The sequence below is a fragment of the Neofelis nebulosa genome, chromosome 18, assembly GCF_028018385.1.
Source record: "Neofelis nebulosa isolate mNeoNeb1 chromosome 18, mNeoNeb1.pri, whole genome shotgun sequence".
In the NCBI taxonomy this organism is placed as follows: Eukaryota; Metazoa; Chordata; class Mammalia; order Carnivora; family Felidae; genus Neofelis; species Neofelis nebulosa.
The window spans coordinates 32702424-32715215 of record NC_080799.1 but is presented as its reverse complement, the minus strand read 5'-3'; the positions used below and the strand labels follow the sequence as shown (position 1 = coordinate 32715215).

The 12792-nt window shown below is 50.7% G+C and overlaps 1 protein-coding gene across 1 annotated transcript in view; it reads left to right on the top strand.

The window, feature by feature from the left end:
- BMERB1 (bMERB domain containing 1) overlaps positions 1-12543 on the top strand; it is a 120850-nt gene extending 108307 nt beyond the window's left edge. Inside the window, exons 4-6 of the mRNA XM_058711925.1 lie at positions 6634-6748; positions 8015-8097; positions 11285-12543. Coding sequence (XP_058567908.1) covers positions 6634-6748; positions 8015-8097; positions 11285-11397 — 311 coding nt within the window. The 3' untranslated portion in view covers positions 11398-12543. The remainder of the gene's footprint in view (positions 1-6633; positions 6749-8014; positions 8098-11284) is intronic.
- Positions 12544-12792: the final 249 nt, after the last annotated feature.

Genomic DNA, 12792 nt, shown 5'->3' with positions numbered 1-12792 from the left:
CAGTTTCCCTTCTTCCGGAAATGGGGTAGTAGTAGGTATAGCTCTTAACTTGCTGGGTATAAATCTCATTGTGATACACACAACATTGCAAGCCACGAGCCTAGCTTCATATCTGGCCCAAAGGTTAAGAATCCAGTACGTATTTTTTTTTTTAATGTTTATTTCTTTGAGAGAGGGGCGGCGGGAGGGGCAGAGAGAGAGGGAGACAGAGGACCCGAAGCAACCTCCATGCTGACAGCAGAGGGCCCAAATGTGAGGTTTGAACTCATGAACTGTGAGATCATGACCTAAGCCGAAGTCGGATGCTTAACCGACTGAGCCACCCAGGCGCCCCAAAAGTCCGGTAAGTATTAACGATTGTTACTGTTCTATTTGGGGGCAGGTAGAGTGTGGTATTTTTACAAGCTCTGACTTCGGGGTTCAACCTAGATCTGTCGATTATTAATGACATGACCTTGAGCGAGTGACTCCACTAAAACTCGATTTTGTCACCTGTCAACTGGGACAATAGTGGTATCTACTTTATAGGATCATTGTGAGACGGACTGAGGGAAAAACCATATACGGTGCTAACCACAGCTCCCATCCTATAACAAGTGCTTAATAAATTATTCCCGTTGTTATTGTCAGTAACTCAACACATTCCTACCCATCCTTGTAACATATTTATATATTAATTCATTTTAAAATGACAGTAATAAACCTATTACCTTGTAACCTAAGTACCGTTTTATGAGCCACGATGGTCTTTTCTAAATCCACAAATATTTAATGGGGAAAGTGGTATTTTTTTAAAAATTTACCAAATCTCTTTTACAACTTGTTTAATATGCTATCATATCTGCTTTGATATGTATTGCGTTGGAAAGTGTCTTTTTGCTTCAGAATATGGAATGAGTCCTGATTCACACACACACACACACACACACACACACACACACACACACGCACACACACACATTCTACCAATTCCTTTAGGTCATGGTTGATTTGGCTCCGTTTCCCAAGAGAGCCTTCCCTGCCCATCCAGGCTGGGTTAGGCGCAGGTGTGAAGGTCTGGCAGGTGCACAGGAAAGGTGTATGGGAGGCAGATACACAACTCTGGCCCAGGAACCTTGCGTTGGCCTTGGGGAGGAGCCGCCCAGGCCGGATAAGCACCCATGGGCTTCTACTTGAGTACGTTTGCCCTTCTATCCGTCTGGTAAGTATGTCTCAGCCGCTGTGTTGCCGCAGGCTGCGAGCTAGCACTGCACATGCGCTGCGGAAGAGAAAAGGATCCCCTACTCTGGTCACTCAGACAGGACCTGGCACACAGCGGGTACCAGTAAGTGGCAGCTACGATTGAGTAGGAAGCCCGTCAGAATGCGTTGCAGAAGAGGACACCGTTCCAAATGCTTTCTCGTTTGGAACATGTGGCGCTGGGCCATTCTTTGCTGGGGCCGGGCGGGGGAGGGCGGGGGGCGCTGTCCTGTGCACTGTAGCATGTTTAGCAGTGGCCTCTGCCCACTAGATGCCAGTAGCATCTCCCCCGCAGTCGTGACAGTGAAAAATGTCTGCCAGATATACCCCGGCAGGGAGGTGCGAAATTGCCACCTGTCTGAGAACCACTAGAGTCCCGTGGTCTGGGTTTGAATCCAGGCTGACCAGACGGGTGAACTTGATGTAGCACCTTCGTTTCTCTGGGCCTTAAATACACTCCTGTTCTCCTGGTGGTGGGTACAGCGGGAGCCCGTCGTCCTTCCGGCACCATTCCTCTAAGGAGCACTCACAGGTGCCAGGCCGTGTGGGGTGGCAGCAAGTGGGTGTGGGGTTTCTCTTCTAGGTGATTAAATTGTTCTTTCACAAAAATATGTATTTATTTATTTATTTTGAGAGAGAACGCACGTGGAGGAGGGTCAGAGAGAGAGAGAGGGAGAGAGGGAATCCCAAGCAGGCTCCGTGCTGTCAGCGCAGAGCCCAACGTGGATCCCAAGACCCCGGGATCATGACCTGAGCCGAAATCAAGAGTCAGACGCTTAACCGACTGAGCCACCCAGGCGCCTCGATTAAACTGTTCTAAAATGGGCTGTGGTGATGGCTGCATATCTCGATGCGTGAACTGTGATGGTATATGTGAGTTATATCCCAATAAAACTGGACCACAGGAAGTCAAATTTCAAACAGAAAACAGCAAAAGAAGGGAGAAAAAACGGCAATGGCCCGACACCGCTCACCTACTAGAGACTCGATTCAGTTGGTGTGGGGTTTTGGCATTGGTCATTTTTTTTTTTTTTTTTTTTAATTTTTTATTTTTGGGACAGAGAGAGACAGAGCATGAACGGGGGAGGGGCAGAGAGAGAGGGAGACACAGAATCGGAAACAGGCTCCAGGCTCCGAGCCATCAGCCCAGAGCCTGACGCGGGGCTCAAACTCACGGACCGCGAGATCGTGACCTGGCTGAAGTCGGACGCTCAACCGACTGCGCCACCCAGGCGCCCCGACATTGGTCATTTTTTAAAACGTCATGTGATTATGAGGAGCAGCCAGGGTGGAGAGCCACCGGGCCGGGTCCACTGTTGCACTTTATATCCCGCGGAGAAAACCCACCCAAGCTTAGGGAACCACAAAATGGGCAGTTACTGGAAGGATCAGGGAGGCTCCTGGAGCCCAAGGCCATCGTGTTAGCTTCCTGTGGCCGCCCTAACAAATTCCCACGAACTTAGTGGCATAAATCAACATGGATTTATTCTCTCTCAGTTTCGGAGGACGCAAGTCCGCAAGCAAAGCATCGGCTGGGCCATGGTTTTTCTGAAGGTTCTAGAAGAGAATCCTTCCTTGCATCTTCCAGCTCCTGGTGGCTGGCTGCCTGCAGTCTTTGGTGCTCCTCGGCTTGCAGCTGACTCGCTCCTGTCTCTGCTTTTGTCATCCCATGACTTCTTCCCTGTACATCTGTGTGTCCTCTCCCCTCCTCACAAGGACATCAATCATCGGATTTAGGGCTCACCCTAATAAGTATGACCTCATCTCAGCTAATGACACCTGCAAAGATCCTATTTCTTTTATAAAATATTTCTTTAAATATTTTATTTATTTGGGGGAGATCACAAGTGGGGGAGGGGCAGAGAGAGAGAGAGAGAGAGACAGAGACAGAGGATCCCAAATGGGCTCTGCACTGACAGGCTGACAGTAGTGAGCCCGACATGTGGCGCAAACTCATGAACCGTGATCTCATGACCTGAGCTGAAGTCAGACACTCAACTGACTGAGCCGCCCAGGTGCCCCAAAGATCCTATTTCCAAACAGGGTAGACATGACATTTTGGTGGGTGGGAAACCATTCAACCCAATACCAGCATGAAGCTCCACCCATCCTGGCAAGGGTCTGGAACCAGAAACAGAAAAGCTGTTGGAATGTTCCCTCCCTCCCTGTCTCTCTCTGTCTGTCTCATTCTCTCTCTCTCCTTCCATGTTGGACACAGTCTCCATTTTCTCCCTCTAGCACAGGAGCTGAGCAAGGCCACTCCTGTCTCCTTCCCATGATCGTCCAACACAAAAGTCCAACCCTCAGGACTCTGTGTCCTAATTTTCAGCCTCCCAGGAGAACTCTGATGGGTCGAACGTGGGTTGCCTTCTTCGTCTTGGGAAGAAAGATTTCCGAGCCCACCATTGGCTCAGCAGAACATGTGGGGGCCACTGAGGCAAAAGAGATATGAGTGTGTGAGCACGGGACCAACCAGAGCCACTCCAGGCCACAGAGGCTCCAGTCGGGGCTGTGGCAGCCTCTGGAACACAGGTGGAAATGGGTGGGAGCAAGGTTTTTGTTTCACATAGTCCCTGGGGTTCCTAACTAACCAGGACTGAGACTAGGATAAGGAGGACAGCTGGAGCACAAAAATTCAGTAATCAGGGCAAATAATATATTAATGCAATATTTAAAATACCGAAATACACTCACACACACATACACACACACATAATCCACGATGAACAAAATACCAAAAGTTTTTTTTTAATGTTTATTTATTTTGAGAGAGAAGAGGCAGGGGAGGGGCAGAGAGAGGGCGAGAAAGAATCCTAAGCCGACTGTGCTGGTCACAGTGAGTGCAGAGTCAGATGCTGGGCTCGATCTGGGAGACCACGCCCTGAGCCAAAATCAGGAGTCTGATGCTTAGCTGACTGAGCCACCCAGGCGCCCCCTAAAATACCAAAAGTTTAAATAAAGACAAGATTAGTACTGATACTCAGTAGGCAGAGTCCAGGGACGTTCAAACCTACAGCGCAGAGGGAGTCCCACAATGAAGAGCACATTTCACCTGAAATGCCATCAAGTGTCCGGCTGAGAAACACAGGTTGAGGAGGTCACAAGACCAGTTGGCAACGGAGCCCAGATCCTTAACGCTGGTCCCATTGATTCCCCAGGAAATCGAGTCTTTGGGCAGAAGTTCACACGTTAAAGTTTTCTTTCTTCTCCTGATTTCCTCCTCACCTCTTCCCTGAATCCTTGTTGAGTCTTTCTGTGTATTCCCTGGACCAGAGCCAGGTTTCCAGCTGGATTAAGCTGGGGGGGTGTGGTGGGGGGAGGAGGGGAGACAATGCTCCCGGCAACACATCAACAAAGGTATTGAGGAAAGAGATCACTGAATGGCCAAGAAATTCACACTTCTCCAGCCAGAGTTGCATCATTCACCAGCTCCCCATGGTGGGTGCAGGTGACTGGTTGGGGAGACTTCCAGGGCCCTCCCTGCCTTGAGGGCCTCTCTGGGACAAGCCAAGATGTCTCATCTCTGCCATCACTGCTGCCTCAGAGCTGGGGATGCGCAGACCTGGCTGGAGAGGCCGTGGCACTTTCCCCTTGGACGTAAACATAGCGTCTCCTTCGTAGGGTTGTTAGAAAGGATTAAAGCAGTGGTTCTCAAGCAGGGTGACTTTGCCCCCTAGAGGCATTTTGAGTGTCACATCCGGGGTGGGGTACTCCCGGCATCTAGTGGGTGGAGGCCAAGGACGGCATCTAGCGGGTGGAGGCCAAGGACGCTGCTAAACACCCTCCAGTGCACAGGACGGCCCTTGCAACAAAGGATGCTCCAGTCTCAAATATCAGTAGTGCCCAGGCTGGGAAACAGATTGAACGAACGTGACAAACTCATGGGAATACGAACATAATAGCTACAATTTATGAAGCGCTTATCATTTGCACACTTATGCCGTGAGACTTGCTTTTCCTTCTTTAAATCAGTATTTATTTCTTTTGTACCTGATTCAATTCATATTAAAGAAGTGGGCATTTAGTCATTAAAACAACAGTGAGGATGTAAAATAACAGCTTATAATAAGAGTAGCTGGCTGTTCATGAGCCTTTGCTACACACCAGGCAGCGAGCCTATTTTACTTGGTTTAAGTCTCTTAAAAACTTGCAGCAACTTCAGGATTATCTGTGTTGAGAGACTAGCTGCTCAGAGAGGTTGAGGAACATGCCCAGAGTCCCACAGCTAGGAAGAGGGGGAGCTAGGGCATCAAGCCAGGATCGTCTGAGTCTCCAATGGGTGCTCACAGTCATGTTGTGGGGGACAGGCCAGGGAGAGCAGTTAGGAGGGCACACGTGGTCCAGGAAGAGATGGCCTGGGCTAAGGAGGTTGCTGGAGGGGATGACAAGGGAGTCAGAGAGTCATGTGGGTAAGCACATGGAGATGTTAGGGATCAGGTGTGTGGTGCCAGGAAGCACAGGGTGAGCCTGGCAGGCTGGCAGTTCCCATTGGCAAGTAGGTGGGTGACGTTGGCAAGCCAAAGATCGTATCACCAAGTTGAGTGGTGGTGCCTGCAGGCAGGTGGGTGGTGCCCGCAGGCAGGTGGGTGGTGCCCAGAGGCAGGTGGATGGTGCCTGGAGGCAGGTGGGTGGTACCCGGAGGCAGGTGGGTGGTACTCAGAGGCAGGCGGGTGGTGCCCAGAGGCAGGTGGGTGGTGCCCGGAGGCAGGTGGATGGTGCCTGGAGGCAGGTGGGTGGTACTCAGAGGCAGGTGGGTGGTGCCCAGAGGCAGGTGGGTGGTGCCCGGAGGCAGGTGGGTGGTGCCTGGAGGCAGGTGGGTGGTACCCAGAGGCAGGTGGGTGGTGCCTGCAGGCAGGTGGGTGGTGCCCAGAGGCAGGTGGGTGGTGCCTGTAGATCCGCTGCCCCCTCCTTTTTATCTTCTGAGTCTGCGCTACCCTTCTACTTTTCTCAGTCATCCTCTCCAGCCCTGGGGTCTTTGGATTTCTCTTTGGCCTTCTAGCCCTGGGTATCTGGGATAGGGCTAATGCCATTAGCGTGGATGATTTCCATCTGCAGACTGGGTTGCCCTGGCTGTAGAGCCGTTCCCTCCCGCACCCCAGCCCGAGCCCTCCGACCCCTTTGCCCTGCGCAGGACCCGACTCGTTGCACCGTTACCCTTGACTGCGTGCTCACCACGGGCCTGGCTCTCTGCTAAGCCACTTACTTAACACCACTGCATTTAAGCCCCTCCGTGTGTTTTTACAGGAGAGGAAACTGAGGCTTGAGGAGGTCCCCTTGCTTCTTCAAGTTCCCTCAGCGAGTGACCTGGTTGGTCACTAACCCTGGCCCCTGGACTCACGTGCTTTCAGCAGAGACACTCGATTGTTTTCTTTGCCGGTGTTTTCTCCTTCCCAGAAAAAGAAAAGACCAAGCTGCAGAAGCAGAGAGAGGATGAGCTAATCCAGAAGATCCACAAGCTGGTGCAGAAGAGAGACTTTCTGGTGGATGATGCGGAGGTCGAGCGGCTAAGGTGAGTGTGGGCTCCTGTCCCCGCGCACCAGACTGCTGGAACGCAGGCCTCGGCTTCCTCCTAAGCCCACCTTCTGCTGCAGGGTCTCCCAGTCTGGCCTGACAAGTGTGGCCTCAGCAAATGCTCCCAAACACTGGATCCAAATGAATCGCCAGCCTTGTGGCCTGAGGACCTGTTTCATGTTCAAAGGAAACTGGAATCCAGCTCCAAAAAAGTCTTGCAAAGGCCTTTGGGTCTTAAGTCAGTGTTATTCGAGGAGGTGACGGGGCAAAAATTACGTCACATAACACATGGCAGAGCTTCCTACACATTCTCTTCACTGACCTTTCTCCCAAGGCAAACTTTTCATCAAGGCACCTTCCGGAAACTTCCATCGGGTTTCTGCAGAAACCCTGCCCCCTGTACTGACTTGCTTCCTTCCCTGCCCTCTCCACTTCCCAGCTTCATTCTTTATCCTCCCCTTGGTGGCTCCAGTGCCCCTTCCTAGCCCTCAGTCTCCTATTTGCAGATGCACCTGCCACTCTTTCTGGAAATCTGTGGGCGCTGGAGCCCTGGTGCACCTGCAGTCCCCTGACAAGGCCCGCATAGAAAAGATGTGAATGCTGATTCTTGAATATTTTTGTCCTGGAGCAGGGCCTTTGGAGCCCTCTGCAAGGAGAGAGGCTCACAGGGCCTCCTTCAACCCAGAAGGCAACTTCTTTATTGTCTGTGTCCTCCTGGGTCCTCCGAGGCCTGGAATGCACCTTGCCTGGCTCAGCCAAGCTGAGGAACGCTGCCTTCATTCCTGGTGACCCTCGGAAGAGTTCAGGTGACTTGCTTTCTGACTCTGGCCATGAACTTCATGGGAGCACAGATGTCTAGGGTGACTCAAAGGTACAGGGTCAGGAGGGGGTGTTCCTCAGCTCACAGAACCCTCAGCAGAGGCTGAGTCTTATAATGTCCCTGCTTCTGTGCTGGGATCTCACCTTGGCCCCAGGGAGACAGTTACTCCATTGTTGATAGTGTCTGTGCTTCTGAGCAAGTTCATGAAACAGAACATGCACACGCCATATACGCGTAACACACAACAACATATGCACACCCGCCACACAGAACCCAGGGCAACATAGATGCCCCAGCCACACCCAACACACAGCGTACCGGCACCAGCCACGAAGCCCGACACGTGGTCTCACACACTTGACCTCTTGCCTCATTCCCTCGGTTCCTTAATGCTTTCCTTGCTTACTTTACTCTTCTCTTGTCTTTACACACCTATGTCCACAGGGAGCAAGAAGAAGACAAGGAAATGGCGGATTTCCTGAGAATCAAGTTAAAACCTCTAGATAAAGTAACCAAATCTCCAGCCAGTGAGTGCACATGTTATTCCTCGTCCTCCCCCCATCCAAGAGAAAAGGAGATTTAAAAGAGGTCCGGGAGCCAGAGGGGGAACAACAAAATGCTATCTAGAGAGCAACCTTGGGTGCAGGACGGCAGTGGGCAGGGCCGGCTTCATGGGCAAGGTTGCTGTCAGGTTGCTCAGGCCCCGATGCCTGGAAGGGGGCGCTGTGCTCGCTTTCATGTTCTGCTGTTGCTCTCTTGAGATTCCTAATAGTTCGGGAATAAGGGGCCCCGCATTGTCACTTTGCACGAACTGTGCAGCTGGTCATGGTGGCAGCTGTCCCCTTACCAATCACAGGCTTCATGGGTTTCTTTTTTTTTAATGTCTATTTATTTTTATTTTATTTTTTTTTTACATTTTATTTTTTTTTTTTTAATTTTTTTTTTAACATTTATTTATTTTTGAGACAGAGAGAGACAGAGCATGAACGGGGGAGGGGCAGAGAGAGAGGGAGACACAGAATCAGAAGCAGGCTCCAGGCTCTGAGCCATCAGCCCAGAGCCCGACGCGGGACTCGAACTCACAGACCGCAAGATCGTGACCTGAGCCAAAGTCGGACGCTCAACCGACTGAGCCACCCAGGCGCCCCAACATTTTATTTATTTTTGAGAGACAGCGTGCAAGTGGGGGAGGGGCAGAGAGAGAGGCAGACACAGAATCCGAAGCAGGCTCCAGGCTCTGAGCTGTCAGCACAGAGCCCGACGCGAAGTTCAAACTCACAAACCGCAAGATCATGACCTGAGCCGAAGTCGGACACCCAACCAAATGAGCCATCCAGGCGCCCCTAACGTTTATTAATATTTTTAAGAGAGACAGTCTGAGCGGGGGAGAGGCAGAGGGAGGGAGACACAGAATCCTAAGTGGGCTCCAGCTCTGAGCTGTCAGCACAGAGCCCGACGCGGGGCTCGAACCCGCGAGCTGTGAGATCATGACGTGAGCCGAAGTCCGACACTTACCCGACTGAGCCACCCAGGCTCCCCCGGCTTGGTGGGTTTCTCAGAAGGATTTGTGTGGCCACTGAGGCCAAAAGGTGGGGGCTGAGGCTCAGGGAGCTCTGGCCTCTGTTGACACTCAGAGCAAAAAGGGTTCCGTGTGAGACCAGTGTGGGAAGTGCTACCTATCTGACCCTCTGGTGCCAGTGTCCATTAGCATATAAAAGTGGTAACAGGTCCTGCTGTCAATGACCTGTTATAAGAAACAGATGCCCTACTCAAACTGGCCGTAGCAAAAAGGGGGCTTCAGGGGCTGGATGCTGTTAGAATGCCCTCGCTTTCCTGCCTTTTCTTATCTCTGCCCCTCTCTGCATTTTCTCCTATTACACAGGCTTCTTCATGGGGCCCGAATTCCAGAACCAGAACTTAGGAGCAGCAAAGCAATACCATCTGTTCTTTCTCCTCATACCCAAACACATCAGTCTCAGAGGAATATTCTGATTGGCCCTTCTTGGATCGTGTTCCTACTTCCTAGGCCATCACTGGTATCAGGGTGGGATGCTGTGATTGGCCCGCTCTGCATTGCATGCCCACTCCTGTAGCCACAGGGACATGTACTGTTATCAGAGGTGAAGGGACTGGAAATCTTGCTAGGAAGACAAAACCCAAAGGCCGCCACCATCTACTATGGCCACAAACTCAGTTTTTCCTGACCAGCTATTAACATCCCATGAAATATGGTTGTGGAATGTGAGGGAATAAAGAAAGAAGAAGGTCCATTCTGCAGGCCCTTAATATCCCAAGGCACATAGTCCCTACCAAAATCCAGCATCCTCAGGGGCCTGTCTCTTCTGTGAAAGGCAAATTAGAAAAACTCCACCTAACCATGTGGAGAAGGAGCAAGGAAACTTGCCTTCTATACATGGTGCTGGATAGCAAAAAGTCTGGCAAGAAATCGAAACACCAAGCCTTCACCCCATGCAAGGGGCCAAATGTCCAAATTTACACTATTCATCTAGTGCTGGGATCCAAAGTTGAAAATTTGAAACTAATATAAAGCCAGAGAAGAGGCACTTGGGTGGCTCAGTCAGTTAAGCATCTGACTTTGGCTCAGGTCATGATCTCGCAGTTTGTGAGTCTGAGCCCTGCATTGGTCTCTGAGCTGGCGTCTGGAGCCTGTTTGGGATTCTCCCTCTCCCTCTCTGACTGCCCCTCCCTGACTTGTGTTCTTCATCTCAAAATAAATAAACTTAAAAAAAGAAAAAAACAACAGTGAAACCTCTAATCTCAACAAAGCAAATGCAATACTGTTCAGTAGGGACCCTTCTGTATCCCATAATATGTAACCCATAGATAAAACAACCTCCGTGAAGATGAGCTCTCAATAAAAATTTAAAACCCATGAATAAATGAACCACTATGAGTGGAGTCACCAAGAGAATGTCTGTCCTCCCAAGAACCAGAAATAACAAACTATCTACAAGAGACAATAAAGTAAGTATATTTAAAATAATAAGAGATAAGAGAAGGGATAAAACCCAAAATGAAATAGCAGGATTGCATGAAAAAAGAATAGGTAGGTTTACAAAAACTTAGCTTTCTAAACAAAACCATCTAGGGTCATGGAAGTAAAAATTCAATGGGTTAAACACAGCTGAAGGGAGAATTCATAAACTGGAAGACAAAACTGAGGAAATTACCTAGCATGTAACACAAAGACACAAAGAGATGGAAAATGTCTTCCAAAACATGGAAGATAGAATAATAAGGTCAAGTTATTTCTAATAGGCATTTCAGAAGGGGCGATAACGGACAAGAGGTAGAGGTATCTGAAATGATGTACGAGCATTTTCCAAAATTGAAAGATAGGAGCCCTCAGATTGAAACAACTTGGACAAAAGTTCCCATGTATCCATTCACCAAATACTTTGAATGCCAGACCCTGTGCTAGACCTGGCAGAGAACCAAATAGGATAAGAGCTAAAGTCTGTGGTTGGAAGCTGAGGACTGAACACCACTGGGCCCACAGGGAGGTGGGAACAGTCACTGGAACCATATAAAACACATGCCAGCTCTCCACAACACCTGATCTGTGGCGGTGGAGAAATGTCTGGCCAGGAGTTGGGATGGGACAGGGGATGCAGATGGTCAGGGCTCTCTTCATCTCACCTCTTCCTCTCTCCCTCTTTCCCTCTCTCCCTCCATGCCCCTACCCTGCTGCAGGCTCCCGAGCAGAGAAGAAAGCAGAACCCCCACCTAGCAAGCCCACAGTGGCCAAGACTGGGCTGGCACTCATCAAGGATTGCTGTGGGGCCACCCAGTGCAATATCATGTAGCCCCCAGTGTGGGGTGCCCCCGGGGCCGCGGGGACCCCGCCTCCCACCCTCTTGTCTTCATAGCCCCCATTTCACTGGGGCCCAAGAGCTCTCCAAGGTGGAAGGGGTTGAAGGCAAGCCTGTGACTGCCGCCAGGGGCCGTGGGCGTGGCGGGCGGGCCCGGCCGCCCTGTACAGAGTGTAGCAATAGGGAGTCCCTCACTGTCGCATGGCCCTCCCCAGAGCATGCCAAACCCAGGACTCTGTCTCACTGTTTATCCAACCACCAGGAAAGGCCCTCCCTTGAAAAAGTATATCTCCACTTCTATCTATCTATATCTAACCCACTGTGCGAATGAACTGGGAGAGGGGCATGATCCCCAGGTGTGTATAGTCGTGACTTTTCAACAATCTAGCACCATGTTGGACACATCCCCCATCCACCCTCCTAGCTCTGCTGTCAGGCCTGCCCCACATGGGCACAGCTCCTGTCCCCCGTCTGTCCTCTCCCAGGGGCTGTGCTCTGGAGGGCTCCACACAGTCCAGACGTCTTGGAGACAAGAGGGTCCATCCATAAAGATTGAGCTTGTGTGTGGTGTTGTGGTTATGTCTCCTGCTTCCTCCCTTCCTGTGTCTGGGCACGGTTCACATCGGGAGTGTGTTCACCGGCTCTTGGCTCTTCCTTCCCTTGTGATGTCTGCCCCAGATGTGTGGAGCACAGTGGGGATGAGGGCCCACGCTGGAGCACAGCCAGTGCTCGAAAGAGGTAGCAGAGGGCCAGAGGCTCCAACACCAGGCAAGGGCAGATGAGGAGGGGACCCAGAGCAGATGCTGACCCAGGCTCTCTCCGCCCACTGGGGACCACCGGAGGGACTGCCAGCAGGACGCCACTCACCAGCCTAACACACAGACCTCTGGAAACAGCAGCGGCGGGCGGGAGAGGTGGCCTGACCCAACCGTGTCCCATCATTCGGTGGTGTGTTTTAACCAGCCTAATAATTCCACCTGTGTAACTTGATGTACATTTGCTACAGCCAGCTCGGCACAGCCCGTGTGACCTCTCTGTACGTGTGTGTATGTGTCGTGACCGGCCTAAAGTAGTTAGCGTAACTCAAGATGTGCTGATGTGCAATCATCCATCGGAGAAAATAAAAATGGAAACCACGTACACAGCATTTTTAAAGTTTTTACTTTTCTTCTTGATTGTGGAAGTAACCCAAGGACACAGTAAATCATTTTAAAAGTAGAGAAAGGATAAGGACGTTGTTTGTTTTCTGTTTTTATCTCCCACAAATTTTCCAACTAGAGACCACACTGACATTTGGGAGATTTCCTTCCAGGTTTTTTTTTTTTTTTTTTTTTTTTTTAATGCTTTTTTGTTTTGTCTTGTTCCCATGATTGGCATCATATTGTACCA